At 43.1% G+C, this 27,624-nt stretch overlaps 1 protein-coding gene across 1 annotated transcript; it reads right to left on the reverse strand.

Annotated features, from left to right (window-relative positions):
• Positions 1-27,624, reverse strand: snx13 (sorting nexin 13). Its single transcript, XM_071920173.2, has 26 exons — positions 27,493-27,624; positions 18,398-18,510; positions 18,161-18,263; positions 17,823-17,912; positions 13,979-14,100; positions 13,635-13,753; positions 13,233-13,337; positions 13,012-13,100; positions 12,147-12,230; positions 11,815-11,953; positions 11,544-11,632; positions 11,131-11,230; positions 10,097-10,290; positions 9,653-9,757; positions 9,260-9,392; positions 8,975-9,012; positions 8,688-8,757; positions 7,341-7,483; positions 6,872-6,979; positions 6,625-6,735; positions 5,872-6,033; positions 5,412-5,483; positions 5,103-5,248; positions 4,038-4,106; positions 3,840-3,952; positions 1-2,939 (listed from the first exon to the last, which is right to left on the reverse strand). The coding sequence occupies exons 1-26, from the start codon at positions 27,502-27,504 to the stop codon at positions 2,704-2,706; spliced, it is 2,865 nt and encodes a 954-aa protein (XP_071776274.1). The 5' UTR covers positions 27,505-27,624; the 3' UTR covers positions 1-2,703.

The raw sequence follows: 27,624 nt of genomic DNA on the forward strand, positions 1-27,624 counted from the left end.
GCCCACAGACACCTTTAGATCCAGGAAAGGCACACTTGATGCAGCTACAGGAAGATCAGCCACATCAATAGTGTTTTTATTAACAAATATATACCATCCAAAGGGCCTGCACATCTTTCAGAAACATCACAAATACAGCAAGCAAACACACTGAAGACACCACACACACTGTGGGTCAGTTAGTCTGAGTTACCTTTTATTAGTGTTATACTGATCTGAGCACAGCTGCTCCAAAGGAAGAGTTTGATAAGCATGATGCAAAAAACACCCTAAAGTCCTTTTCAGTCGCGTAAAATGACCATGACATTCTGATTGATTCTTTTTTTTTTTTTAAGATAAAGAAAAATATGAAAATAGAGTTGACAGTACATTTAGGCACACTATTGACACATACTGTACACCGATATGCACAATTTTCATTATCATAGATTCATATATACTGGGGATTTTAAAAAACAGACAAGCCTTCCTGTGTGGACAGGTGTGCGGACAGTTAAAGGTGACATCACCTCCTCCAGTATGGGGACAAAATATTCACCTCCCTTTTAGAGCAAGAGAGGTTCGAGTTCATGTCCTCAAACTCAGCCAATCAGAGTCCACCAGGGCTGCTCAGTGCAAGCAAATCACAGCAGACGAGGGAGTTCCATCCGATGACTGCAGCAGAATGGGGCTCCGTTCAGCCAATGGGAGAGCCTCTCCCACAGTCGCTACGGTAAGTGCTCATTAGCAGTGATTCCATTAGTCACAGGACGCGGCTCTCCTGTGATTCCATTGGACAGGAGGAGAGGGGGCAGTCCCTCCCGCTGTTGGTTCATAACATCAAAGATCACATCTGTTCACAGTCAACAGAACAGGCTCGAATGCATAAAACGCCACTCGTGAATTAAAAAAAGCCGGAGCGTAGTTGTTCGAGGCCGACACTGAACTAGTCGAGTGAGCTAGTCACCAGGTTGCCACACAGAAAACCCCTGCCACTGCCGAATCGGTACCCGAACCACAGATTCTCCAAGAGTGGGTGGGGGAAGAGTGAAAAACAAGAACAAAACAAAAAAGATAAACAAACCTCAGACTTATAAAACAAGTCTGTAAAATAAACGTAGTACTTTTACAACAACGGAATGTAAGTTGTTGGGATAAGAAGACATTTCTGGGGAGAGTTCTTTCACGTTTTCAACTATTTCTCAAAACAATATGGTTTACTTTTTTCAGTATACAATTATTCAAATACACATGCATTAAAGAAAAATATTGCACAAAATTAAAGACATTTTCTCTTAATAAAAGTGATTAACTAGGGATATATCTCCATATCTCTATCTTTTTTTTTCCTTGTAACGTTCAGTCGTGTGTGAAGGAGAGCTACCTCTAGCGTGCGTCTCTTGGTCAGTATATACTGTATATAGTTTTAAGGCTGGTTCACTAGCTCACACTGGCACAGTTTCTGACTGGAGAGGGTTGCATCTTCGTGCTAAACACACACGCGCACACTCACACAGACGCACACACCCATTCGCGCAAAATTCAAAACGAGCAAAATACAGACTAGACCAGAGAGTACATTCTTTGAAGCGTACTTGATAGTATGCTTTAACAGCCAGAGTTGAGCCTCCCACCTGGACCAACTGTAACACAATTTAGCCCGTGCCCAAAGCCTCACCTTTTAGGGGATTTAAGGTGAACATTGCATTCTGGTTTCCATTTTCCACATGATAAAACGATATGAAACACAGTAATGTTCACGGTATCCCGACATCATACGAGTGCACGTATGGAACAGCATGAGCTTTGGTCGTCAGGGGGTGTGACAGTAGCATTAAAGGGGGGGGGCGTGGCCTATTCTTTGAGGATTATGGGCGGTATAGATGATGTAAAAAAAAAAAAAAAAGTCTCAGGATGTCTTGAGATAAGCCTTGAGGCTGGAGGAAAAAAATGCGGACAATAAATCATCTATTTTGACCCATATTTGTTCAGTCACATTTTAAAAACAGCGCCTCTTAACCCAGTGCTATTGACATATTTGGTTGCAATGAAAATGTATACAATGTCATGTATACAAGAGGGTAGTTTCGACCAATTGTTACAGATATAGTGTCTATATCATGAGGGTAAATTTGATTACAGCTGAATGGCCAGTTCACTGAGATGCTAGACTGTGCTAACCCAGCCTACACTAGCCAACAGACAGAAGCGGGAAGGTAAGGCAAGGTGTGGGTCTATGCTATCTACTCCTGCAGGTTAAAAACAATACAGTATTTGTGGTCTGCTTTCTGGACCAGGAGAAAGCAGCACTGTCTGGCCCAGCTAAAGCTAAATACTCTGATAAAAAGTCAAAAAAGGAGGGGAGAAAAAAAATATATCGACTAAAACAAAAGACTGCCATGTTCAGTCTCAGTGGTGCAAATTAGAGGATTTGTGTGTGTGTGCATGTGTGTGTGTCAGAGTGAGAGGAGGGTAGAGTGTGTGAGTGTAGACTTGTTCACCATTCAATTCTGTCTGGACAGAAAGAGTCAGCTGGAAAGTTGGAGTGGGACACTGAAAAGAGAAGGTGAGGGAAGTGGAAGAGCAGAAATCACACACCTCTAAACTTTCACATCAAGCCCCTGACTCTCACTCTTCACTCTCAAGTCCGTGTGTGTCTGTCTGTCTGTGTGTGTATGTGTGTGTGTGTGTGTTTCTAGTCAGCCCGTCTCCCGTCCTCTCCTGTCACCTCTTGAGCGAGCAGGATTTGAGTTTCTGGTTGTATCTGTGTGTGCGCGGCGAGCGGGAGTGCAGCTTGACGAAGAGCTCGGGGAACTTGTACTGGGGGAACATGGTCTCCAGGAAGCCCTCCAGGAAAACGTAGACTAGCCGGCGGTTCATGGGCTGGTGCTGGAACATGTCGAAGACGCGCAGGATGCCCTTCCTCGTGGTGTCCGCTCCGATGATGTGCTTCAGCTCATCTGAGGGAGAGAAAGGTAATAAGTGAGTCATAACTAGTGGTGGGCGGTATAACAGTAGAAATCATTGCTACAGTCATTATCATTCTACAGTCTTAATGTCAAGCAGTTTGTCATTAGTCACAAAAATGCTAAAAATATGCTTTAATAGTAGCACCCTTGTTGTAAAGTGAGCGCACCTAATCTCTGACCAAACGAACGGCAACAGACAAAGATGATGAAGAGACTGTCTAAGATCAAAAAAAGGGGGCATCTCCTGAACATGGTTAGGTTATAAAAACAGAAAACTATAGAAAACTATCATCTGTAAGCTTTGTTGTGTGACTGTCATTTCCAGGGATCGTAACTAACCAGCAACCTATTTAACACCTGATGATGAAACATGCAAGTACGAGTACTGTAAAAAAAAAAAAAAAATTTAGTTTTATCAAAAAGATTACTTGAGTGTTCCAAATAAGAAAAGTCAAAATACTTCAGTGATGCAGTGGAGTTTTAAGGTGTATGTGGGTATGTGTGCGCGCGTGTGTGTGTGTAGGTTCTCAATTTCACACCCACCAAATGGCGGTAAAATTTGTCTTTGGTAGATAAATCAGTAAGGGTCACCCACCACATTGGCCGGTAACTTTTTAAGACGACAACATTTGAATGTCTCAGTTATATACAGTCTTTGGTCTTTGCCTGTTCTCTAACTTTGCCCCTGCTGACCACCAAGCTTTAAATTAAAACTCAATCTATTCTTGTCTGTATTGAATGTTTCACACAGTTGCTGATTTTATACACAAAATAGCACTGAAAAACACTAGGGTGAGATTTAATTTCAACATTATTCTTGGCAGGTACATTTTTTTTAAGTTCACCAGCCCTTGGCAGGTGAGCCAAAAGTATGTGTGTGTGTGTGTTCACCTGGCATGATCCCTAGCAGGTTGGTCTTGGCGGCTACTCGTGTCCTCATGCGGATGCTCTTGTCCCGCCGTGGCGGCGTCTCAGCCAGAATTCCATTGGGCCAGTATGAATCCCTACAAGTGGGCGGAGCCACAGATGGTTACTCACAACTCCTCTGACCAATCACTGAGACATTTGCAAGAAAGGGGGAGGAGTTACCTGAACTTCTTGACATAGTCTGCCACCTGCTCTGGTGAGGTCATGTAGTCCACATGATCCACAATTTTCCTGTGGAGACCAAGGAAAAATGTGTCAGCGTGTCTTGCGTGTGTAAGCTAATTACTCGTAGCTCTGTATGGCTGTAATGTTTGTAATTGTTTGGCTGTAATGTGTTATTGAGATTTTAAGGGCTTCCGTCGCCCAGTAGTTTTGCTGTGTGTTTACAAATGTGTTGCGGTTTCTGTCACCCTCTAGTGGTCGGAAAACCGCTTAGTGGAGCTTTAAACATAAGTGAGGGATACAGTTGGGGATTTTCAGTGTATTAAGTCCTTCTATGGATGAGTGAACAGTTGATAGGTATTCAGGACAAACAGTGCATATAGGCTAATGGCTAAAATAAACGTACATACGGAGAAGTGTTGCCGGTTACCATTTTTTTTCTCCCGCTAAAGGTTACATGTCCCACAATGACAAGTGAAGAGGTAGGTAGTAAGTTTACTAGTTGAACAAGTTTACTTGTGCGCTTCATGGATTCCGCCATTACCAGAATTTTTTTCCAGGGATGGGAGGGGAGAGCGCCGCTTTCAAACAGCGAGGGAGGAGACAAGGTAGTTTAAAAAAAAAAAAAAAGCTACTGCTCTGTCCGAACATGACAACAAGCTTTAGAAAACACATAGCTGGCCCGCGTGTGTGGCTATTTGTTTACATCATTACGTCTCACAGAAATCTCCACATAGCGCACGTTAGTTTCAGGATTGGTTATAGGGTCTGAAATCGCTTATTGCAGGTTTAAGGCCAGGGTTGTTTTTTCATCCACAACGTAACAAGGGTTCAAACACTCCTGATAAAATTACTTTGAGGACAATTTCACACTCAAAACTAATAATTGTCCACACACCAAATGAAGTTATACAAGATTACTAACAGTTTTGGGATGTGTATGAAATAATGTATAGAATGTGACATGTTTGGGGGGAGGGTGGGGAACCCCTTCAGGCAGTCAACTACATAAACAATTTAGAACTGGATTATATAGATCAAATACTTTGTGTGTCTCTCACTGACCTGTTGATGGTGTCTCCATACGTGGCCCTGATGAGCTGCTGCAGCAGGTTCTTAATGTTCCTGCGCAGCCACTGGTTCTTCTCCTTCAGGTCAAACACCTCGTCCATCAGCAGCAGCATCACCCGCAGCGGGATGTTATCGTCCACCTGGACAGACAAACAGACACACATACACACAAACACCATTGATGACGTCCATTTTACAAAAAAGCCACAAAGAAATAAATGATGTGCAAGTGTTTGTTTATTCTACGAGACACTACAGAAACTAGACTACAATGCCTTTTTTTTTATTTTTATAGACCCTCACATTATCATCAAGCTGGGCGGAGACTCGACAGTGTTCTGGGTCGATGTCGGACTTGGGGAGGAGTGGAGGCACCTGGGAAAGCAGAGGGAAGACACTGGATGGTCAGAGGCTGGATGGATTAACATGGCAGAGCAGTTAGGAGAATGGAGGACTGGTTGGAGACATGTTGGCTGCTTTTCATAGATACAGCCTTAGTCTTTGTTGCACTAGGAGCCTGGAAGGGTTAAATCAGTTGTGAACAAGGGAAAACGCCTATGCCATATTGGAAGTCCACACATTATAATCACACCCAAGTGAATAGGTTCAAAACTAACAGACCAGGATAGGATCAAACAAAAGACACTCCTGCTCTGCAATGAAACTAGAACAAAAGACAGATGCAAACTGAGGACTAACTGATGCAAAAATAGACATTTACTGTCTTTAGGTATCCAATATGTGCTGTATCTGATGGTGGTACCTTGAATATGGACTGTTTGATGTCCTGGCCCAGCCTTTCTGACATGCGGCCCATGTTGTCAGAGACCTTGGTCATGCCTTCAGCCAAGCTGTCTGGCAGGGCCTTCACCGCGTTGGACACGTTCCTCATGGAGCTCCGCAGAGGGTTCACAAAGGTGTCCATCTGATAGGGGGAGAGGAACGGTAGGGGAAATGCATTTTATAAAACGGATAGTCGCAGTCGTCAGTTGGTCACATTCAAAGCTGTTGTAAAATACCTGATATATGCTCACCTGTGACCAAATAAATGTTGATTTACATATTAATGCACTGAAACTGAAAATCCCCACTCATACATGCTAGAACTACATTGCTTGGCAGAAGAAAAACATTTAATAACAAAAATTCTTCTTCTTCTTCAATTATTATTAACATTTGCAATCTTTTTTTTATTACCATTGTGTGTTATCGCCATCACGTGTCATACCCAACTACAACTCTTCGCTGTTGTAAAATTCTCACTGTAAAGCATGGCATCTCATGGCTTATTGCTTAAAAAACAAAAATGGTTCTATTTATGATCTATGGTTACCAGAGATCCAAATGTGCAAAAATAGATAAGAGAACACTTTCTTTTCTGCATTATGTCTGTGATTTGACCTACTTGATATATACCAAAATCTTAACTACATGCACTAAATTCAGACTACAGTAATTTGGTGGCAGTTTAATGACATTCAAACGTTGTGATTTTTGTTTTAAAACATTAACTTACCTTGCGTGCAAAGTCTCCCTTGCCCTTGCTGTAGGCCTTGTTCTCTAGGAAGTCATAGACATATGGGACCAGAGTGGGGCAGGCCTTCACCATCTCTGGGTTCAGCAGCAACTGTAACACACACACACACACACACACACACACACACACACACACACACTGTTAGGCGCATACACTGTACAAGATGATGCATGACAAAATAGGCATTCAGAACGGAACCAGTCAACACCAACACATTCACGGTTACCTGTAGGTAAGCGTTGAGGTCTTTTTTCCTCTTCTCCAAGAAGTCTCGGTCCATATTGTTGAAGGTCTTTTTCCCTGGCAGCTTGAGGATGGACGTCAGGTTCTCAAACTAGCACAGAACACACAACCAGCATTCAGATGGAGACAATCAAGTGCATTGGCTGTTGTTGTTGCATGGATAAACACTACTGTTGTCTCCAAGTTTCCTCTGGGAAGGGTGGAGACTAGCACTGATCCAGACACAATAAAAAAACCCACAAATTCTGATCACCTGATATGCAAGTGTATGTCATGGAAGTATAATACAGGTTTAAATATTTCCGATCATTTGATCAACATTACACATACAGTACATCCATGCAGCCTTCTAAAGACAAACACACAAGATAATCACACTTCTCAACTAATACACCATGTCTCTTCCTAACACACACACACACACACACACACACACACACACACACACACACCTGTTCAGTGATCCTCATGTGGAAGTCGTGGAAGTCGGAGTAGCGGCGGTAGGTCTTCCAGCAGTCCTCACTGCCGTCATGGCTGCGTCTGAACACGGTGATGGCGTACAGCGCGTAGGTCTTACCATGGTCGTTGCAAACCCCTGCAGCACCCCAGAAGCCGGGGAGACAAGCATCAGCTATCCCACCCGGCAATTCAACCGCAGGGAGTCAGGAGGTGGTGGTGGTTGGTGGGGTGGTGGTGGTTGGGGGGGGGTGGAGGGTGTGGGGGAGGAGTAGAAGAGGAGGGCATGGGCCATGGAAAGCAGAAGAGAGAAAGGAAAAGAAAGAAAAGCAAGCGCAGGTGGAAAGTGTGGAGAAGAAAGAGAGCGAGCAAGAGAAAATATAGAACAAAGGGTGTGGAAACATGAAAAACAAAAAGGGAGGAAAATGTGACAGAATGACAAGAAAAGCAAGGGAGGGAGGAGGAAGGAAAAAGGAAGAACAGAAAAATGGTAAAGGTGATGGAATGAAAGAAATAAAAGAATACTGGAACAGTGTTCAGTGACAGAACAGATGCATGCAGATGAATGAAGCTAGGAGGTGAAAAGGTTAGTGGAAAAAACAAAGAGGGGAGGGGGAGGGCTAGTAGGGGATACTACATGTCCAGTATACAAACACATACACTCTTCAACACGAGCTGTTACAACACTTCAAAATCAGAAATCACAAACCCTATTATGAATTATGATAAGCTGTACTACAAAAATAAAGGGCCCAGCATAAATCTTCAAGGCTTGCATCTTTTTTTTGTTTTTGTTTTTAAAACAAAATTGCTGGCTAACATCTTCTTCCACATATAAAACACAATTCCTAACCCTGTGACCAAGCTTACCTTTGCAAAATGTAAAAAATAACTTCAACAAAAATCTGTTTGGTTTTTTTTCAATTCTTGAAAAGTTGGCAATGATTTATTCACAGCCCTTCATTTAAGAGTCACTGGCACTTGTGCAAGAATATATGGAACTGAGGAATCTAAAGACAGCTTTAAGGTCTACTAAAATCTAAACACTGTACTAGGTTGTAAAGTAAAGCATTAGCTTAAAATAAGGAGCTTTCCAGAGAGAGCTAGATTTTGGGCAAGTGTTGACTGTTAAATGACAGCTTAAGATATGGCAGATGTTTGTGGCTCAATAATCAGTTGTCTGGGAAACATGCCAAATATCAAGCGAGATGTACCACAGTGATTAACTGAATTAAAATGGACTGCTTTAAGCATTTAAGTATTATGGTAATCATGCTCATAAAGGGAGTGCACCAAAATGTGTGTGTGTGTTTGTGTGTGTGTGTGTGTGTGTGTGTGTGTACCTGTGTCAGAGATGAAGGCATGTAGCTGCATAGATTCATCATGGCAGGAGTTGGACAAGTCATCCAAAGACTGAAATCACAAGAAACACACATTTCACTAACAGCTCGTAACTGTACATAATCAACACCAGTATACAACAAAAGTGTTGCAACCACTTAACCACAAGTAACATATTATAACAGAATATGTAAAACATGACATAGTATAGCGCTGCTTCACTGCTGGATGGTGAGCAACAAAAACAACGGCAGTCTCTTTGCCAGACATGTGGCATTTCTTCACTTACTAGGTTTATGCTTCCTGTGGGAGAGCCGTTGAAGGATTCTATGGAGTGAAGGGCAGACGAACAAAGTTAACAAGACAAATGTAACGGCCCCAAGCAACTCAGCTAAATAGCTAAGGTCGACCAGCCAAGCACTGCACACAGCTAAGACAAGGTTGAGCCAATAGTGGCACACATTTTCAGTTATGGCTACTGATACCCATGGATGAAAACCCTGCTCAGTTGATTGACACCATGCACATGAACGTATACACACACACACACACACACACACACACACACCCCTACCTCCATCACCGTCATCGGAGCCCCTGTAGCTGGGCTCTTTCAGCATGTCCAGCTCGGCTAGCATGCGGACGTAGAGAGGACTCTGCTTGAAGGAAGGGTAGTAGCGCTCATCACGCAGCATCATATCATACACCTGGGAGGGGGGGCACACACATACACAGATATAAACATACAAAAAAAAATCAAAATAGGAGCAAAACAGAGGAATGGGATCAAGGCAAGAAACAACCTAAAATAAAGTTTTGTAAAGCAGGAAATCTCCAGTAAAAAGGGAAGGGTTAAAAAGTCCTGAAGTCTTGAAAACAAAAAGGTGAAATAAATCCCTAAAAGTATTGGCACAAAAGTAGAATTCAAACAGACAAAAAACTAAGCTCTGCTGACAAGATTTCACACCTTTCTCTGGATTTCATCAAATATTTCTGGCGTGGGGTCATCTTTCTGCAGCTTCTCCCCCAGTTTCACTACCGACGCCTCGTCCACCTGCACCCTGGGAGACGCCTGTTGGGGAAGAGGGGAGAGGTGGTGGGAGATCAGAGAGGAGAATGAGAAAAGAGAGGATAGTAGATCATTTCACACAAGATTAGTCCACACAGGCTAAAAAAAGCAGACCTTTAAAGCAAGTAATTTGTCCACTAAACCAGAAAAAAGGATTTTGTGTTTGTACGTAATTTACCATGTGATTATAGGGGATGGGCATAATCAGTTGATCTTTTCAGCCACTGAAACAGATGCTTGGCTCCAGTTTTAATCTCATTGATGTCTGAATTGCCTTTTTCTGGATTACTGTGAAATAATTAACTTAACCAATACATGTGAGCGTCGTAACGCTCTTCCTACCTTGTCAGAGAGGTACTGTTCGTAAACACCCAGTGCGGCGGCCTTCAGCAGCCCCTTGGTGGCGCTGGGCTGCTTCTTGCCGTCCCTCTGCCAGCCCTGCATCACCTCCAGCTGCTGCTGTGCCGTCACTCTGTAGCCCTCCACAGTCAGCCAGAAGAACAGCTCGGCCTGGGCCCCCGCCGCCTGCATGAAGTCTGGATTGACAGACACACACCAGTTGGTCCCAAATAAAACAAACAAAAAAACAACATTCTATTTCTCCCCTTCACTCCTATTGTACCACCTTTCTAGCTCTCATTCTTAGTTCATTCATCTGTGGTTACAGGAACACTGTAAGCGCACTAAAGTCCTGAACTTTAGTGCTCCGTATTTTTGGTTGCTTGTGATTTCTGGGGATCTTGTAACTGAAGCTTATTCTACTGCTGCACTCATTACTAATTGCTGTAGATCAGCTAAATGCCTAAAAGGCAAACGTAATTTAATACTGGCTCTGTAAATCTGTTTACTCCCATGTTTCACCTCTTCACACATCTGATGGTGTTGTAGAATGACTTGTATGTCATTCTGTATAAGAGTATCAACTAAATGTCTAAAATGTAAATTTAATGTAAATGCTGACTGGTATACATAGGAGGACCAGCCACAATGTTTAAGTTGTTGGCTGGTGCTAATTTTTACACACCAGATCTGAGGCAACTTGGCTTGGCTCCTAGTTTGCACCCTGGGTATTTACATACACACACACACACACACACACACCCATGCACGCACGCACACGCACACACCATCGTAATCAGATCTGTGAAGTGCAGTGACCTTTCATAATCTCTGACGAGGTCATGTGGGAGTGAGAGACATTTTGAAAAGTAATACACCCAATGAGAGAAGTATGAGAGGGATATACGCTCTAGAGAAATGAAATAAGTTATGGATTACAAAGATTACCAATATAAATGTTAAGGATCAAAGCCTCTGGAGGACTACAGTCATGTTTGGTATCAGTGGTGGGTGTGATGTTGCATTCCTAGAATTACCCATGAAGAACTGCAGGGCTATGTTGTGGACTAGGATGTGATCCAGTGGGATGATACACAGCTTGCCAAAGCTGGCTGCCAGCTTCAAGGCATCCACCTCCTACACAACACAACACAACACAACGACAGGATAAGCAAAGTCTAGAACACTTAGCAGAAACAATAAAATAGCATTCTCAGTCCAGTCGAGTCCAGTTCAGAGTTTGAGATTATAATAAAGATGGGATTTAACTAAGCAATCTGACGATCAGATACAGTTGATATTTATGCAGGAACAGTTTGACCCTCACGGTAACAAAACTAACACAGCTAAAATCAAGGGAGCAGCTAGTTTCATTAATGTATATTTTTAACAAAGGGTTAAGGGCTGGTAAAAGATGGTGCCTCCAGAGTAAGTAAGTTAACGTTCTTACCTTGCCAGACTGTAGTCTCTGGATCCTGGTCTCACACACCTTCTTCACAAACAGAAGACTGTTAATCTGGTTCTTGATCACATTGATGTCTGGGGTACAAAGAAAGAAAGAGAGGGAGAGACACCAGGGGAGGAGAGAAAGGAGTGCATTTTAGATTCGGAGCAACAGAGAAGCATTTACCCATACACTTCAGATGTCCTTTGTACCCCCCTATTCATGTGTCTGTCTGATTAGTTGCACGTGTGTGTGAGAGAAAGAGGGGGGGGCCTACCATCTCCAGCGGTGTCAAGGGAGCGGAGGTACTGCAGCTCCTCCAGCACCTTGTCCTTGACGGCCTCCAGCTCAGCAGGCTTGTCTGTCAGCTTCAGGATGTTCATGAAGGCTTCGTAATTACAGCTTGAGTCACGTATCTACACACACACAAACACACAAACACACACACACACAATTGCCAATTGACATTTCTCTCCCATTTTAATTGCTTTTTGGATTGTTTCCATAGTTGGATTGGGCTGTATCGTATTTATATTATTTAAACAAAAGGTCAATCCAGACAACGGCTGATAGGAAGGGGTATGGATGGGTATAAGTGCCGCATCTCACCATCCAGATGACAAACTGGTTGATGTAGTCTGGGTCGCTCAGCTGGTTGATCAGAGGAAGCAGCACGCCTCGCGCCAACACTTCCTACACACACAACACAAACATTACAGTGAATATTATGAGCTGGGTGTCGCAGAACTTTCGCCAGCTCAATGATAAATAAAAAAAAAAAAAGAGAGTTTTGAGAGATTGTTTTATTCGGCCCTTCGAGCTCAACCAGCATTGTCCAGAATAATCTTGGCAGCGTGTCCACCAATGTCAAGCAGGCTGCCCAAAATTTGGGTGTGATTTTTGATTCTGACCGGTCGCCTGTTAGTTTTAGATTTGATTTTAACATTTTACTGATAACGTTTAAAGCTTTACAGGGCCTGACTCCTAGTTACATTTCTGACATGATAGTCCCTTATGAGCCAGAACGCAGCCTGCAATCCTCGGGTTTGCTTGAGTGTTGATTTTATCTTGTTTCTGTAAAGCACTTTGTAACTTTGTTTTAAAAGGTGCTATAAAAAGTTTTATCATTATTATTATTCTATATGTAGTCATAACTATTTACAATGCAAAAATGTGCAGCTCCATTGTAGTATTGCATACAGCGTAGCCTATCCAAGAGCCTAGAATTGAAACAATGCTCTTAGATAGATTGTTGGCTGGCTGGCTGCCAAAGTGGGAGCATCTGGCAGGTGGCTAGCTTAATTTCCCACGCAGGTTGTATGACATATTGTGTGACTGTGATTTCATGTGCATATGTTTGTATCTGTGTGTTAGTGCGCATCGTATTAGCCACTCAACCCAATGAAGTCACCTATGTTGTGATCAAATAACATATTGTGTAACAGAGTGTTTATGTATCTTATGTACCACTCACCCTTAGGAAGTATCTCATGTTCTTGTTGTGGAAATCTCCAGGAGGTAGTAACAGATACAAAAGCAACTCGCACAAGTCCCGAAGGAAACCTGACAGACACAGACACAAAAACTTAGCTTATGTTTAGTTTTCACCACCTATAGCAACAAACACTTTTGTAAAAACAGTTCTGTTTGACAGTGTGAAAGGTAAGGCCACAGAGAATTGGAAAACGTATTTACCCTCTTCATCTTTGTGCGAGGTGCACACCACGTCTCGACAAATCTTCCTCTCCATCTCCACCTCCGCCTCAAAGAACGAGTCCACCAGCTCCTCCGTTATGTCCCCTGTTCATCAAATATCACTCTTCTTCACTCTCATCACCACTTTTTTCAAAATTATTATCATCTGAATTTATCATAAACCTAATGTTACAATTGTCATCATCTTTCTGCACAATGATCATAATCAAACTTCATTCCTTCAAATGATCACTAACCTCTGATATAGTTCAGGACTACACAATCATTGTTAACAGCAAATTGAAACTATTCAAGACATGCAAGTGTATGTGTAGTGCAAGAATGAGAGAGAGAGCATGTCCCTTTGTGCGTGTGTGTGTGTGTGTGTGTGTGTGCGCGTACTCTGCTTGTCCTCTCTGTCGCTGAGGCGATCCTGGGCTTTCCGAAAGACACGTAGGTGGGTGGCAAAGTCGTCCACCAGGCGAGTGGTGAAGTAAGGCTGCCAGTCCACCTCTTTGGACCTTGAGATATACACACACACACACACCCACACACACAAAGAGAGGGAAGAAATGAGAATTGACAATTATAACGTGCCCACACAGTGATATATCAAGACTAAAAATGTCAAGTTATCACTGACATACAATTAGGTAATGATATGTCACTATGACAACCCTAGTGTGTGTGTGTGTGTGTGTGTGTGTGTGTGTGTGTGTGTGTGTCTGTGTGTGTGTGTCTAGTACCGTGTGGAGAACTGGACGAGGGCGTTCTGCAGTGTCTGTCTGATCTCCAATAAGAAGGACTCATCCTCGCTCAGAGTATAGTACCAGTACTGGATGTAGTCCCTCAGAGCAAACTGGATCACCTAGAAAGACAGAGAGAGCAGCGAGAGAGAGAAAGAGAGAGAGAGAGGGAGAGAGAGAGAGAGAAAGAGAAAGAGAGAGAGAGAGAGGGGGAGATGGAAGACAGAGGAGTGATGATAGATAGATGGAATGAGAGAGAAGAGGGAAAGAGAAAGAAAGAAAGGTTAACAGAGAGACATGTAAACATAGAGGGTGTTAGAGAGTAAAGAGGGAGAAGGAGAGAGGGAAAGGGGGGGAAAGGAGGGGGGGCAGTGTGAGACTGAAAGACGGCTAAATAGTAGGACTCTTCTTTGAATGAAAATTCAATTTGTTGAGTGATACTGTCTGGTACAAACAAGAAATAGACTGCTGAGCTATTAGATCTGAGGGAACCTGGGTAAATCAATCATTTAAGCTTTAGCTGTAGTATGTTACACACAATTGGGATGCAGCTGAGTCACATGATTAAATCAAGCCAACAGATTATTTAATGTAATTTTCTCCATTTGCAGCTGCTACAGGAGCCACATTTCCATCATATCTAAGTAAGTGATTCTGTGGCCTGACAAGGTGGACCAAAGTTTGCCTCACCAAACAACCAGTAATCACATAACTGAAAATCACACTGATCCAAGTCTCTTCCCACTCAAACCTCAGAAAGAGAGAGAAAACTTTGTTATAAAAAGGGGTGTTTGAATGTGAATGGGTGTCAGAGAGAGCACTGGTGTGAGTGAAAAAAAGAGAATGAGAGAAAGACTGAGAGAATGTGCCAGAAACAGCAAGATCACGCACTTCTTTCAGAGAGCAGAACACAGGGGTTACATGGTGTCATGCATAGCTGTGCAGAAGCTCATGGCACACATGCTGCTGAAAAGACTGTAGCTTGCATTCTCAGGAGTGGAGAGAGATACCGAGAGGAGTACTCAGTGTCATCTGACCATCACAAACTGCTGTGTCTGCACTTAACTCTGTCTGCCTTGCTGCCTTACTGACCACACCTTCAAAGCTTTTTTTCTATTACAAGTGCTATAACCACAGTGCAGGGTGGGAAAATAACAGCAACCACCAGGCAAAGGCCGGTAAGTCTGTCTTCCCTGTCGGCAACTTTAACCGGCAACAAAACCATCATTTGGGAGGTCTATCTAAATATTTGTTTGGCAGGATAAATTTGTGAATCCACCACCACGAGCTGCACCAGTCAGTGGGTGAAAATGTTACTTTCCAGCCTGCAATAGTCTTTCCCTTTTGCATGAGCCACATGACAGAAACAGCCTTGACGCAACACTGCCAGCTTAACAGTACAGCTTTCTGTCAGTTAATGACAGGATGTGTCAGTCAAGACTAATCCAATGACACATACACACACAAGCAACACACTTCATGAGAGCACAATGCATAAAAGGTTAGGGGTCATGCAGTGTATGACAGTAAGGACTACCTTATGGTCTGGGGCCAGTAAACTGTTGACCTGGGCCAGTTGATTGGTCAGACAGTGGCCCAATTGGGCCAGTGGCCGAAGAGTCTCTAGTCTTACTATTTGTCACCCTGTGATAATCCTGTTATCTTTGTCTCTCTCCTCTGCTATTGGCCCACTATCCTCTGTGGAGTGCTTTTTCTGACCAATCAGATTGGACGCCACCTCAGAGTTACTCAGAGAGTTGTGTGGAGTGGACATGGTAGTGGGTTCTTCAAATTACAAATCAAAACCTTGGATGAGTCAATCCTGTATAGTCTGTACTAGGGATGCCGCGATCGATCGGCCAGCATTCGGAATCGGCCGATATTCGGTATAAATATGAGATCGGAGAATTCCGATAATGCTTTATAGTCGCCGATTGCAAAAACCGATCGATGACGCAAAACACGTGAGCCATGTGCATTTGTTTACATAATGGTCTGCACTCTGCACCGCTGTCCGTGGTGCTGAACTGGACGACAGTCAAGACCAGAGGTTTGATTCTCTGCCCAAACCTGAGCCGGGTCGGGTAGGAATTTCCCCTCCATTCCTCGGGCCCGGGCCGGGCCGGTCTCGTGGTCAGAGATATAACGTCTTTTTTTTTTTTTTTTTTTTTTTTTATAATTGGGGTGGGGAGAAAGCTATTTGGTGTATATATGTATTATAACCTTAAACCTTATGTATCAATCACTGTGATCGATACATATTCACATCTCAGTCAGCAGCGGCACAGCGTCTCCTCCTCTCCTCTGGCGCCGTGCGCACGCAGGCAGGTTGATAACCATGGATCCCGTGCGTAATTCTGAACAGATTTCTGTCATTCAAATTTCTCTGTAATCCGCAAAGTCTGATTGTTAATTCCTTGTGTCAATTATGTTTTTACCACCAGTCAATCAAAGGTTACGATTTGAAATGTAAGTGTCAGGTTTTCGCTGCCTACGGCACCATACTCGCTTTGCGAGTCCTTTGCGAGAGGAAGTAGGCTATTCAGTAAGATCCCGCACGTAATTCTGAACAGATTTTTGTCATTCAAACAACTCGGAATTAGTTTACTTATAAACAGCTAACTTACTAAGAAAATTTCGGTTTTAAACCGGGCTCAGGCCCATAAATGCAGCCAATGGGACGGGCCGTGCCGGGCTCAGACAGAACGTGCACGGGCTCAGGTAGGGTCGGGCTTGTTTTTTTGGGCCCGATCTAACGTCTGGTCGAGACCCTAACAGCGGAGAGGCAACTGAAAAGTCTAATTTCTCTCTCTCTTAAGAACATTCATTTAGGCTATACAAAAACAAAGACTGAAACGGATATATATCTTCGGAGGATGTCTCCATTTATTTAACTCGACTCAACAACACAGGCAAGTGGCAACAGTCTGAGTCTTGTGCTTCGGTTATCTCACTAAATCATGTTGCGCTACCTAGAACGCACATGGTTTTGTTTACATAATGATCAAGTAAATATTGAGGTAGAAAAAAAGAAAATGTGGATACTTTTTAACCAGGACTCAATTTGATGGATGAAATGTATGTAAAATGGAAACTGTTAGACCTATAATAGTACTGCTATACCAGCTGCTATAACAAAAAAAAAAACTATCGGTATGGCCGATCGGTATCGGCAGATATGGCTCATAGACGATCGGCAGCACAAAACGTTACCGGGCATCCCTAGTCTGTACCATTTGTCAGCAATTCCAGAGTAAGGCGGATCAAGCTTGCTCATTTTATAAAGGCACAAATGATTACGGCAAACAGATACCAGTGCCCACAACAGCAGCTGTCAGCACCAATCCTGTAAGCTAGCAAAGCAGTTAGCTGACAACCGCTTATCAGGTCCCATTAATGTACTGGCAAGACAAATACATGGTTTTTGTTTAGATTTTCCTGGTGGTTATATTTAAAAAAAGCTTCTATCAGTTAGTAATGAATCAATCTTATTTTTTCTGTTATATTGTATTTTATGAACATTTTTGAGTAATGAATTCCTTAATGTATGAAGAAGTTGTTTTCATTTGTGCCTGTTGGGCCAATGAAAACATGCTAGGGGCAAGTAAAACTACTGAGCTGAATGGGCAGGTGGAAAAAGATCTAAACGTTGAACCCTGGTCATGTGTGTGACAATTTTATTAATCTCATGTTATCCAACTTGATGTTTCTCTGTTTCCACAATTTGACTGGGGAAACAGAGAAACATCAAGTTGGCTAACAATTATGCTACTGATGTGGCTCTGACACAGGGGCCAACTGTACAAGAGTTTGCCAATTCATTGCACAAAACACTCACACATACCTGTTGTAGTGGTTCATCTATGAAGCTGGAGCCAGTCAGTCTCCTGTCAATCTTTATGGGCTTCAGCTCCAGCTTCATTTCATCCAATGTCTGAAAGAGAGAGACAGAGACGGACAGAAAGATTCAGAGAGAGGCAGTGTAATCAAATCAATGAAAACTTTTATTATCTGCATAGTAACTGGCTGGCTGAGTGCATGAAGGAAGGAACTTGATTAGCAACTCATGAATTTGTTTGTTTTGGTGAGGTCAATCCATTAGTGTGTCAGTGCATGTGTCAGAATCTGTGTGTGCATTTGCCAAGAATGTGTGTGTGTGTGTGTGTGTGTGTGCGTGTTTACCTTCAGTATACCAGTTTGTGTGGGTGGCAGGTAGGAGTGCTCGCACTTTTCCAGGTGTTTCTCGGAGTTGATCTTCCCATAGAGCAGAGTGACCGCAAAGCCCCTGGAAAACAGAAGTGAGAACAAGAGGACGGCTAAAAACTGCTCTATCAGGCTACTGTGTAGAATATTGTGGTTACTGTGAGAGAGCAGGCTTATATAAAGAAATGATGTCTGGTTTAGAAGTCTTCCGCTCACCCTCCAATGAAGCAGAAGATATAAAAGGCCAGGTAGAATATGGCAAAGGGTCCAAAGGTGACGAGGAACAGCACGACTCCAAGACCCCCCCATCCCCAGATGGACAGACTGGCCTGGAATACACACACAAAACACACAGGCTAAATCCTCCACGGACTACATTTTAAGCTGTACAGCCTTGCTGACTTATATTGACAAAGGCATAATGTATCTATTTGAATTGGTCAAAAGATAGGTTGCCCTGTGGTTAAGTACGATGGAGGGGATAAGTACAATGCATGGTTTGGGTTCATGCTATACTCTCATACTTCTGTGTCTGTCTTTTCTGTCCATTTCCTATGTACTATCTGAAAGATGGTTTGATCATTACCACATCACCAACATAACTTTTCCACATAAAACTGTTTGGGCTCGACTGCTCATTCTGCTTTGAAGAAAAAATAAAAATCAAAAGCAACTGTCTGACACTGACTAAATAAGATGATCAGGCTGCTATTGTACAATGACGTCTCCTCAGAGCAGAAAAAAAAAATCACAGTTCTACACTTCAGATGTCAACACAGGAAAAAGAGTATTAAAATAAGACACACGTTATGGGGTGTTGTATTGTTAGAGAGTATGAGAGACAAAGACTGAGAAAACTGTGTGTGTACGCACATGTGTGTCACATCCTCAGGTTTCCTGTTATTGTCAGTGCAGGAAACTAAGCTCTAGTTTCCAGCTAGCAACCCCTATTCTCTCCAGCCCAGCCTACCATATTAGCTAACAAGCTAATGCTAGCTATCGAATTCTCTAGCTAATTCTCTGTTCAATCACGTGCTAAGCTAACGCAACAAGCACCATTATTTCATTTAGAAAATACAGAAAAAGCTAATATTACTTTTAGCCACTCGATATTTATAGAGTCATAGAAGGCCAGGCCAGGCCAGCCTGGCCGGCCAAAGCTAACTGTCAGTGCGTAAGCAGCACTGGCACAGATAGCAGGACTAATACCCTCTCGCGTCAGCTAAACACAAGTTGAGGGTTTTTAAACTGGAGTGACCTCCAAGCCGGCAGCTGATACTCGCTCACATTACATTTTCTATGGATTCCATTTTCAATCATGACATCAAATGCAGTGTGTTTGTAAAAAATACTAATTATGCTAAAGTTATACTTTATTGATCCTCAAAGGGAAATGTTCTTTTCACTTGTCCCCCTTCACAGGAACATCCAAGTGCAGGGTCAGCAGCAGAACAGCCCCTGGAGCTGCTAGGAATTCAGTGTTTTGCTCAAAAACACTTACGCATGGTTCGATGCTTGTGGACATGGGGGACTTGAACCCCAGTTCTCCCGATGAAGGATGGTCTCCCCACTCACTACCCCACAATGCTGCCAAAATGAACTGTGAGTTCAGCTTTGTTGGCATTCGTATACATTCTGTGAGAAGTGTAAGAAGTGCAAGTTTCCAGGCAAGTGCAGGTGTGTGTATATCTGTATGTGTGTGTGTGTGTGTGTGAGAGTGTGTGTGTGTGTCACTGGGGGTTCTCTGTGAAGGATGAGCCTGCCACAATGCTCCACTAAGGGGTACTTCACCACTCCAGCAGGTGCAGGCTGGACAAATGAAACTAGGCCATGCAAAGCTTAGCAAAGTACCATAATATATGCAGCGTCATGAGGTAAGGTGAAAAAAACAGCTTTATCTACATAGCCCATGGTGACACATAGAGAAGTCCCACAGAGTGACACAGACAGACACACACACATATAAGCTCACGCTCTGACTGTGGGGTCATCAGATAGTGGTAGTGACAGGCACGGTGTCTGGTGTCTGATCATCAACGGCGATGATCTCGGCTGCCCTGGATTCATACTAGAGTTCCTTAGATAAGCAGCTCCACTGATAGACCCAGACAGGGATAGACAGAGCTTCATCAGGATACTGACATATTGTTCTCTCTGCCACAGCCAGCTATGGACAATCGGATGACACACATTAGACTGGCTGCCAACTGTGTCGCACTTGGAAACATGGCCCAGTGAGCTTACTATGTATAGCATGACCGCAATACACAGGCAGGCTATTGTTGAGAAACGACGTTGGACAAATTATTGTCAAGGAATAGGGTCAATTTATTAGGAATTCACGTGGTAGGCTAGGTGAGACCAGTGGGTGTCCCAACACACAAATTGCAAAAACAAAAAAAACAAAAAAATTCCAATGTAGGACTACACCATATATACTCATAAAAGGGGGGGGGGGGGGGGGGGAGCTATCTTAGCTATCTGTGCTATCTTAGCGGAAAATGTTTAATTATAAATTTGTTAATTGCATTGCCAAAACCAATCAAAAGTACAATGTACTGAGTTCTAAACTCAGTACAATAGGTTTGTTTGATATCGATTTTTTAAACTTTTCAGCAAAATCTAGAGGCACAACTGAGCTCCTTCCAAGGAACACACCACACAGCATGCCTCAGCACACAAGTTGAATACCACTGACTACACTGCATACTGTAAAAACTAAAAACCTGATGCTGATGGCTGTCAATCACAGTGACCCTGCATTTGTTGACTGATGGTAAACCCCATAACCCCAGCCTGCCAAACAGGCTAAGCCCTGTCAGAGTCTAGGCCAGAGACAGACAGCAGAACCGGTTTCAAACCTATGGGATACTAACTTAGCAGTAACAATAGCATCTCTGAACATGACTTAGAACACATGAGGCATAGCAGACAGTGTAGGGGCTGTAGAATGTGTCCAAACTGGCTGGGCCTCTTTCCCAAGCCGTCACTGGCTGGGACAATAGCTCTAATAGTAGGGTTAGGACTCTGGGAAGAGAATAGGGCTGGTCACAGCAGAGGACTAGTCCTACAGTTGAGCTAGGAGTGGTTGAAATATAAAGGAAGGCTATTCAGATAACTCTTTGTACCCTACCACAAGCTTTGACTATCTTGAACGAACTATACAATGTCCTGAGCTCTCTGACGCATAGACAACTCTCTTTCAGCCATAACACAGGAAAGTGATCAGGCACAATAATGTCTCCTTTTACAAGAGAACCAATTTGAACTTCAAGTTAATGAAGTTCATGCAGACCTTCATCAACATTTGCTTGACCTGTAATAACACAACTAATCTGTTTACCTTTCACCTTCACTTGTCTAAGTCACAGTAAGCACAGAAACTGCAGTAGCTCTCCACTGTTGACAGAGTTCAAAGCCTTTCAGCAGCCCATTACAGTCATCATTGACACGTTCATTACTACCAGGTGGCTACATGCTAGCAGGTGACTGTGACACACACACACGATAACAGAATGCGATAACAAGGCCTGACTTTCCATATCATCCTGAAGTAGCTACCAGCCACTGAACCTCTACAGTGAACAGCCTAGACTTGGACGACCACTTGCTTACCATGGTAAGCAAGATCCTAGAGCAGACCTTGCCAGTGACATAAATCAGACCTGGCTCAATTATTAATTGAAACCCTTTAAATTACTCTGAGTATTTTCTTTAGACTGCTTGCAGTGCAAGTGGCCAGGATTTGTGCTTTTCAGAACAAATTGTATGACAGTGTTTCCTGTAAATATTTTTGTAAATGTGAGGGCTGGGGCTCTGATACTGAGGTTCAGTCCTGGGCCCATTCCAGGATCATTGGTATTGCAGTTTAAGAACGGCTCTTATTTGGATCGTTTTATCATGAAATATGGACAATTTTGCTGTATTTGCAATTGTTATTGTTAGAGGGTCGTGCTGAGCAATGCAGCTAGATGATGAATTATCATTGCATTTACATTTTTCTGGCTGTGAAGGCAATTTTCCAGATGTGCGGGCCACTGTAGCAAAATTTATGTAAAGGAAATACTGTCATATAGGCTCCACCCTGCTAAATTCATTAAATCCCTGAGAAAGTATTCGAATGCAATTGAAATGGGTAATGGAAGTCAGGTCTGACGTCAATGGTGCCAGTGAGTGGCCAGTGAGTCTGGAGCCTATCAGTAGGGCTGTGGCCTGGGTGATGAGGTGACGAGGCGGTGGAGGCTTGGCTCTCTAGGAGAGATGACAACTGACACTCTTGAGTCATTACAGCTTACACAGGGTTTTAAACATGGACCATCTGTTCCAGTGATCAACACCCAAGTCCAACGGGAACACGCACACATAAACTTCTATGCAATTCCTTACGCAACCCACATTAAATGGACGCACAGGCATGAGTGTAACAATAGTCTGTGAGCAAAATACACATTCAGACACAAAAATACAGTGTGGAACACACAAAGACATCCATCCAGCATCTGCACGTCCACATCACGTTATTAAATTTCACACAGCCAAAAACCAGACTGTCCAGAGTGTTTTGTAATCAGAGACTAGCACTTCAAAGAACAGCTCATCTCCTCTAGTTTCAACACACACGGACACACACACAAACATTTCCCTTGATCAAAAAGACAGGCTCGTCACTGTCTGCTAATACATTCACTCTGATCTCCCTGTGCTCTCTGAAGCACACACCCACTGTCTCTCGCTCTCTCACTCACACACACAAACAATGATTGGGAGAAACTTGGATTGTGCATAATCTAAATTCTTAAATGCATGATGGGGCCATAAAAGACGCCTGTCCTGCATTCTTGAAGTGCATACTAGTTGATGTCCTTGACGCCAGACACATTCAGAGACAGACACACACACACACACACACACACAGGCTCTTATCGGTGGCTTGGAGACAGAATTATCACTTGACTCTTGGCGCAACACACAAAACCAACACACGCACACACACACACCTACGCAGGTACACATCCAGACACACACACACACACACACGCCTGGGAAGATTTGGGCGTGGACATTTCTATTTCTGTGACGTATGCACAGGTCCACAAGTGCTAAACTATAACCCTGGTCAGTGTGGTCAATGAGCGAGAGGTTAACTCAGCCCACTAAAGCTCTCCTGTGGGAGATCCACTGTTAATGCCTGAGAGAGAGAGTGAGCAGGGAGGGCAATGACTGAGAATCCTGGCCTAATCCACTAGGACCACCACAATAGAAATAACTTAGCTTTAATCCTCAGTGTGAGAAAGAGCATATCAATTAGAGCTGTGCAATTAAACAAAAAAAAAAAACCTGAAATCGCAACAGTGAGTATTGTAAATTACAGACTGCACACGGATATGATTTTTTTCTCGGAAGGAAAGGCGTTTCAGTCAGCCTACTAAACAAGGAATTTTGGTGCTGAGCAGAATTCCTACCTGATAAACCATGTTGCATGTTGAAGAAAATATTTTTGTTGTTCAGACTGAGCAAATTTTCTCTCCCTGCCATATTTTTTTTTTACATTTCTGAACAGCGAAAAAGAAATTATGCAGGAAAATCTGTGTCAAATGTATCCCAATTCATACGGCAATCACAGTATTCAGAAAAAAAGTACAGCCCCAATATCAATGGCCCTGGTTATATTTGTGGCTAAAGCTTGAGAGAGACTGACGGTGGGGGAATCGGGCTTTACACAGGGTGATACACTGAGATGGAGCCTAATCCTAAATCTAGCAGGGCCACCACAGTGGAAATAACTATCATCTTAGCTAGGGGGGCTTTGGGTTTACTTTTGTCTCTCAATCACATTCTTTTGTCACATTATGCTGCTGCTAAGCCTGACTTAGAATTCAACATGATTAGTTAGGCCTAAATCATGTTATATCACTTTGCTTTGATTAGAATTTACTTAATACAGAGGGATTGATTTGTTATCACTGTAAATGAGGGTGTTCTTGATTTTCAATGTGTTACCAAGAATATCCCACCCAAACTACAGGTAGCAGATTACGTATTTTGTGGACTATAACCTACAACTGTGACAGACACCTAGGGTATTCCCTCTGATTCTTAGGCTGTTGTTAGATTCACTCTATAAAATATATCTACTAAGATAGGTTAAAATATGTGTAACAAAAAAGTTATGCAGTCACATGAGTTGCTGAATAACTACAGTCTAGTTAATCTGGAAAATATGAGGCTACAATATGTAAATGTATGCAATGACAAACAGCATCAAAATGTTGTTGAAATCTAGCCCTGGTCTGTTAGGTGTTGTCAGGATATTGGCTGGAGTCCAACCAACCAGACTGCCTGACCTAGTCTGTCATCTGAAGGTGATCAGCTCATTTCCACTGTCAAATAGCTGACAGCCCACGGTGACTTACATACAAGGCAGTCAGTACAGCAGTACAGCAGTACAGCAGACCCTGGACAAATCTAGCTGCTTGCTAATTCTAAACCTGTGCTGTGCAATCCCCCACTAACAAGCCTTTAGCTATGCTTGCTGAACCAAATGAACATAAAGTGGAGCAACAAGTATAGCAGGAGAGCAAACACGCATGACGGATGGGCAAGGCCAAAATGATTCACTCCTTCTACCACCATTTCTCACCTGAAAAAATGACTTGGAGATTTGGGTGAACTGTTCCTTTTATGTCATCTGAGTTAAGCATCATATGGCCTCGCCTCACCTATCCGGCACAGTCATGTCATGTGTGAAAGCATTCTACACACATTTTACGGATAGTATCTTATAGTGTGAACAGGGGTAACCACTAGCGCTGCCGGAAAAGTTAAGAGGTCAATCTTACGGGTTCTATGTGTGAAAGGGGTTTTTGACAGTAGTCCACACTGAACCTCACCTTTCACAGCCCTGATGTGTGGGTTAAAATGTAACATAGGGGGGTACATGGGGTGTTACAGGGAGTTATGGGGTGTTAAAATGCGGATAAAAACGTCAGAGAGTGAAAATGGAAGGGAGCCTTTCCCATCAACACCCTCAATATATCCTAATCCATCTCTTGAAAGGTGTAAGCTTCCTCTCTCCTATGACAGGGCAACCACTCCTAGTGACAGAAGCAGGGAGAGAGAGGTGTACTAGATGACAAGCAGGCTTGATGTGAGCAGCGTGCCAGTCTTAATGTTCCTCAAGCTTTGATTAAGACACCTTAATGAGATTTAGCCTGGAGAGAAACAGCCTTTTGAAATGCAGTGAGATAACTCTACGTTCCTATGGTTGAATAAACAGTATACTCACTTCTACCTTTAACGAGCCAACTCGATCTACAATTCAACAAGCTATGTGGGGGAACTCCGCTTCCTCAGAGTAGTAAACCACAGTCATAGCTACAGTCATGCCAGTGTTTGCAGCTGACCTTGTGTTGATACATTCCAGTGTTGATACATTCCAATTGTCAAGTCAAATGACAAAATATTGCGAAATCATGGTAGTTTATGTAATCAAATCAGTAAATTATGTTTGCTGTAAGTTTGCTAGTGTTGGCTTGCGTTAGCAAACCAAATTCCTTGCTGGATGTAGTTGTACATCAAGTAAATCTGAGTTAAAAAAGAAAATGTGACTAAAACAAACACAATATCACTGGAAGCTTCAGCGAAATCCTGAGAGGTGAACCGTTGGAGGTGAGTAGAACTGACCGAAGCCAGTAGCTTATTAGCAGAAGGGCCACTGCTTCAGTTACGACCTGGCATAATGATAACAACAATGGTGATGAATGAGTGAGACTAACAGACATTAAAGCTGTAAGTGAAGGGCCACGTCTAACACAGTATCTCGGACCTAGCCTTGCATCTTTAATCCGTAATACACTGAGGATTAATTAAAGATGACACTCCAAAGCTGGTGCAAAGCCTAAACATGTCGTGGGATGGTCCGATATAGCCCTATTATCACCTCAGACTAGAGGTTACATATGAAAGCAACTTTTTACACAGAGGTAGTGGCAAGAGATAGTTTTAGGCCTGCACGAGTATTACACACAAGTCAGTACACTCTGTCATACATGTAGAATAGTACAGTGCAGGCTAAAGCGTCATTACCAAAGCTAAACCTCTACTTAACCCTCTGGAGAGGTGCCGAGCACATCTTGGGTCACCTGCCACTCAGGTGAGGTGGAGTGTGTAGCCTATTTGCTTATCAACAGATGTCATGAACAACGGTCTATCTATTGAAAATAGGCTTAAGGGATGTATGAAGTAAGTAGAGAAGTGTGTATTGAGAAACCGTATCCCTGCACAATTGTAGCAAACGTACCATGTTATCACAAGTCACACTATGAAAGGCCTGTCACACTGAGTGGTCACAAAGCAAAATGTCACATCAGAACCCAGTGGCAGACCATTTAGCCACCATAAAAGAAACAGCCGCAGGCATATAACCACTGACCAACAACAATGGCTTTACTTCGTCAATAGATAACATGGACTAAAGACACCCTATTAATATTTCAAGACACACAGCCATTTTCAAGCCTATGTCATGAGAGATTTATGTAGCTGAAAAGGGTAGCGAGCTACTCTGACTGGCAGTCAGTGCTAAAGACTATTGAATGCTCCTGAAAACATCACCACCGGACAGCTGTGCATTGCCAGGATTAGCTAGATGCCTCAGACTCACCCAGACTAATTGCAAACTACAAGAATGCCAAGAAAATGCCACAACATTTAACGTTATATTGTCCTACCAACTGGCACCGCTTCTTCTGTTTGCTACCTAACGTTAGCTAACGTAAAGAAAGCAGTGACACGAAGCAACAGCTCAGATAGTCAAATGATAAGCAAGCTCCGTAGCCCACACCTGTACAGTTTGTCAACCCACCCGTGAAAACTTGCTAACAAGAGGTAGCCAACTTTCTCTCAACTGTTACGTTAGCTATGTGCCTAGCTAACCGGCCAAATGGCTGACGCCCGTCTCACCTGAATTTGTTGTGATACAGAAATTCTTCTTTGAGGAACGTTACTCATAATCTAAACGCATATTATCGACATTGCCTGTGTCGAGCTAATTCAAGCACGGCGTTGACAGTGCGGATATCCTAAGCTCATCGTATTAGCTGTGTAATCCTGGGCTGACTGCCACTTAGCAGATGCTTTTCTGAAAACAGAAAAGCTGTCTGCCGTGCTGAGCGGCGCCCGCCCTGCCAGGCTATGTGTTTACCTGTGGGGCTAAAGCTAAGGCGCTAGCTGCTGAAAGCTAGCCAGCCAGCTAACTGTCACTGGGAAAACAAACTAGTGTACACGCTTATGTTTCGCCCGCACGAACTTACCTCTGCAAACATCGTTTAAAAGGCTGTGTGTGCTTTGGCTAACCCCACCACATTGTAACATGCGAATATGAGGTTATTTTCTCGTTTAAAAACGGTTGTATTTCCAGTCTCCGTACTCTCTTCGGAGCGTCG

Source organism: Centroberyx gerrardi, chromosome 19, assembly GCF_048128805.1.
Source record: "Centroberyx gerrardi isolate f3 chromosome 19, fCenGer3.hap1.cur.20231027, whole genome shotgun sequence".
Classification (NCBI taxonomy): Eukaryota; Metazoa; Chordata; class Actinopteri; order Beryciformes; family Berycidae; genus Centroberyx; species Centroberyx gerrardi.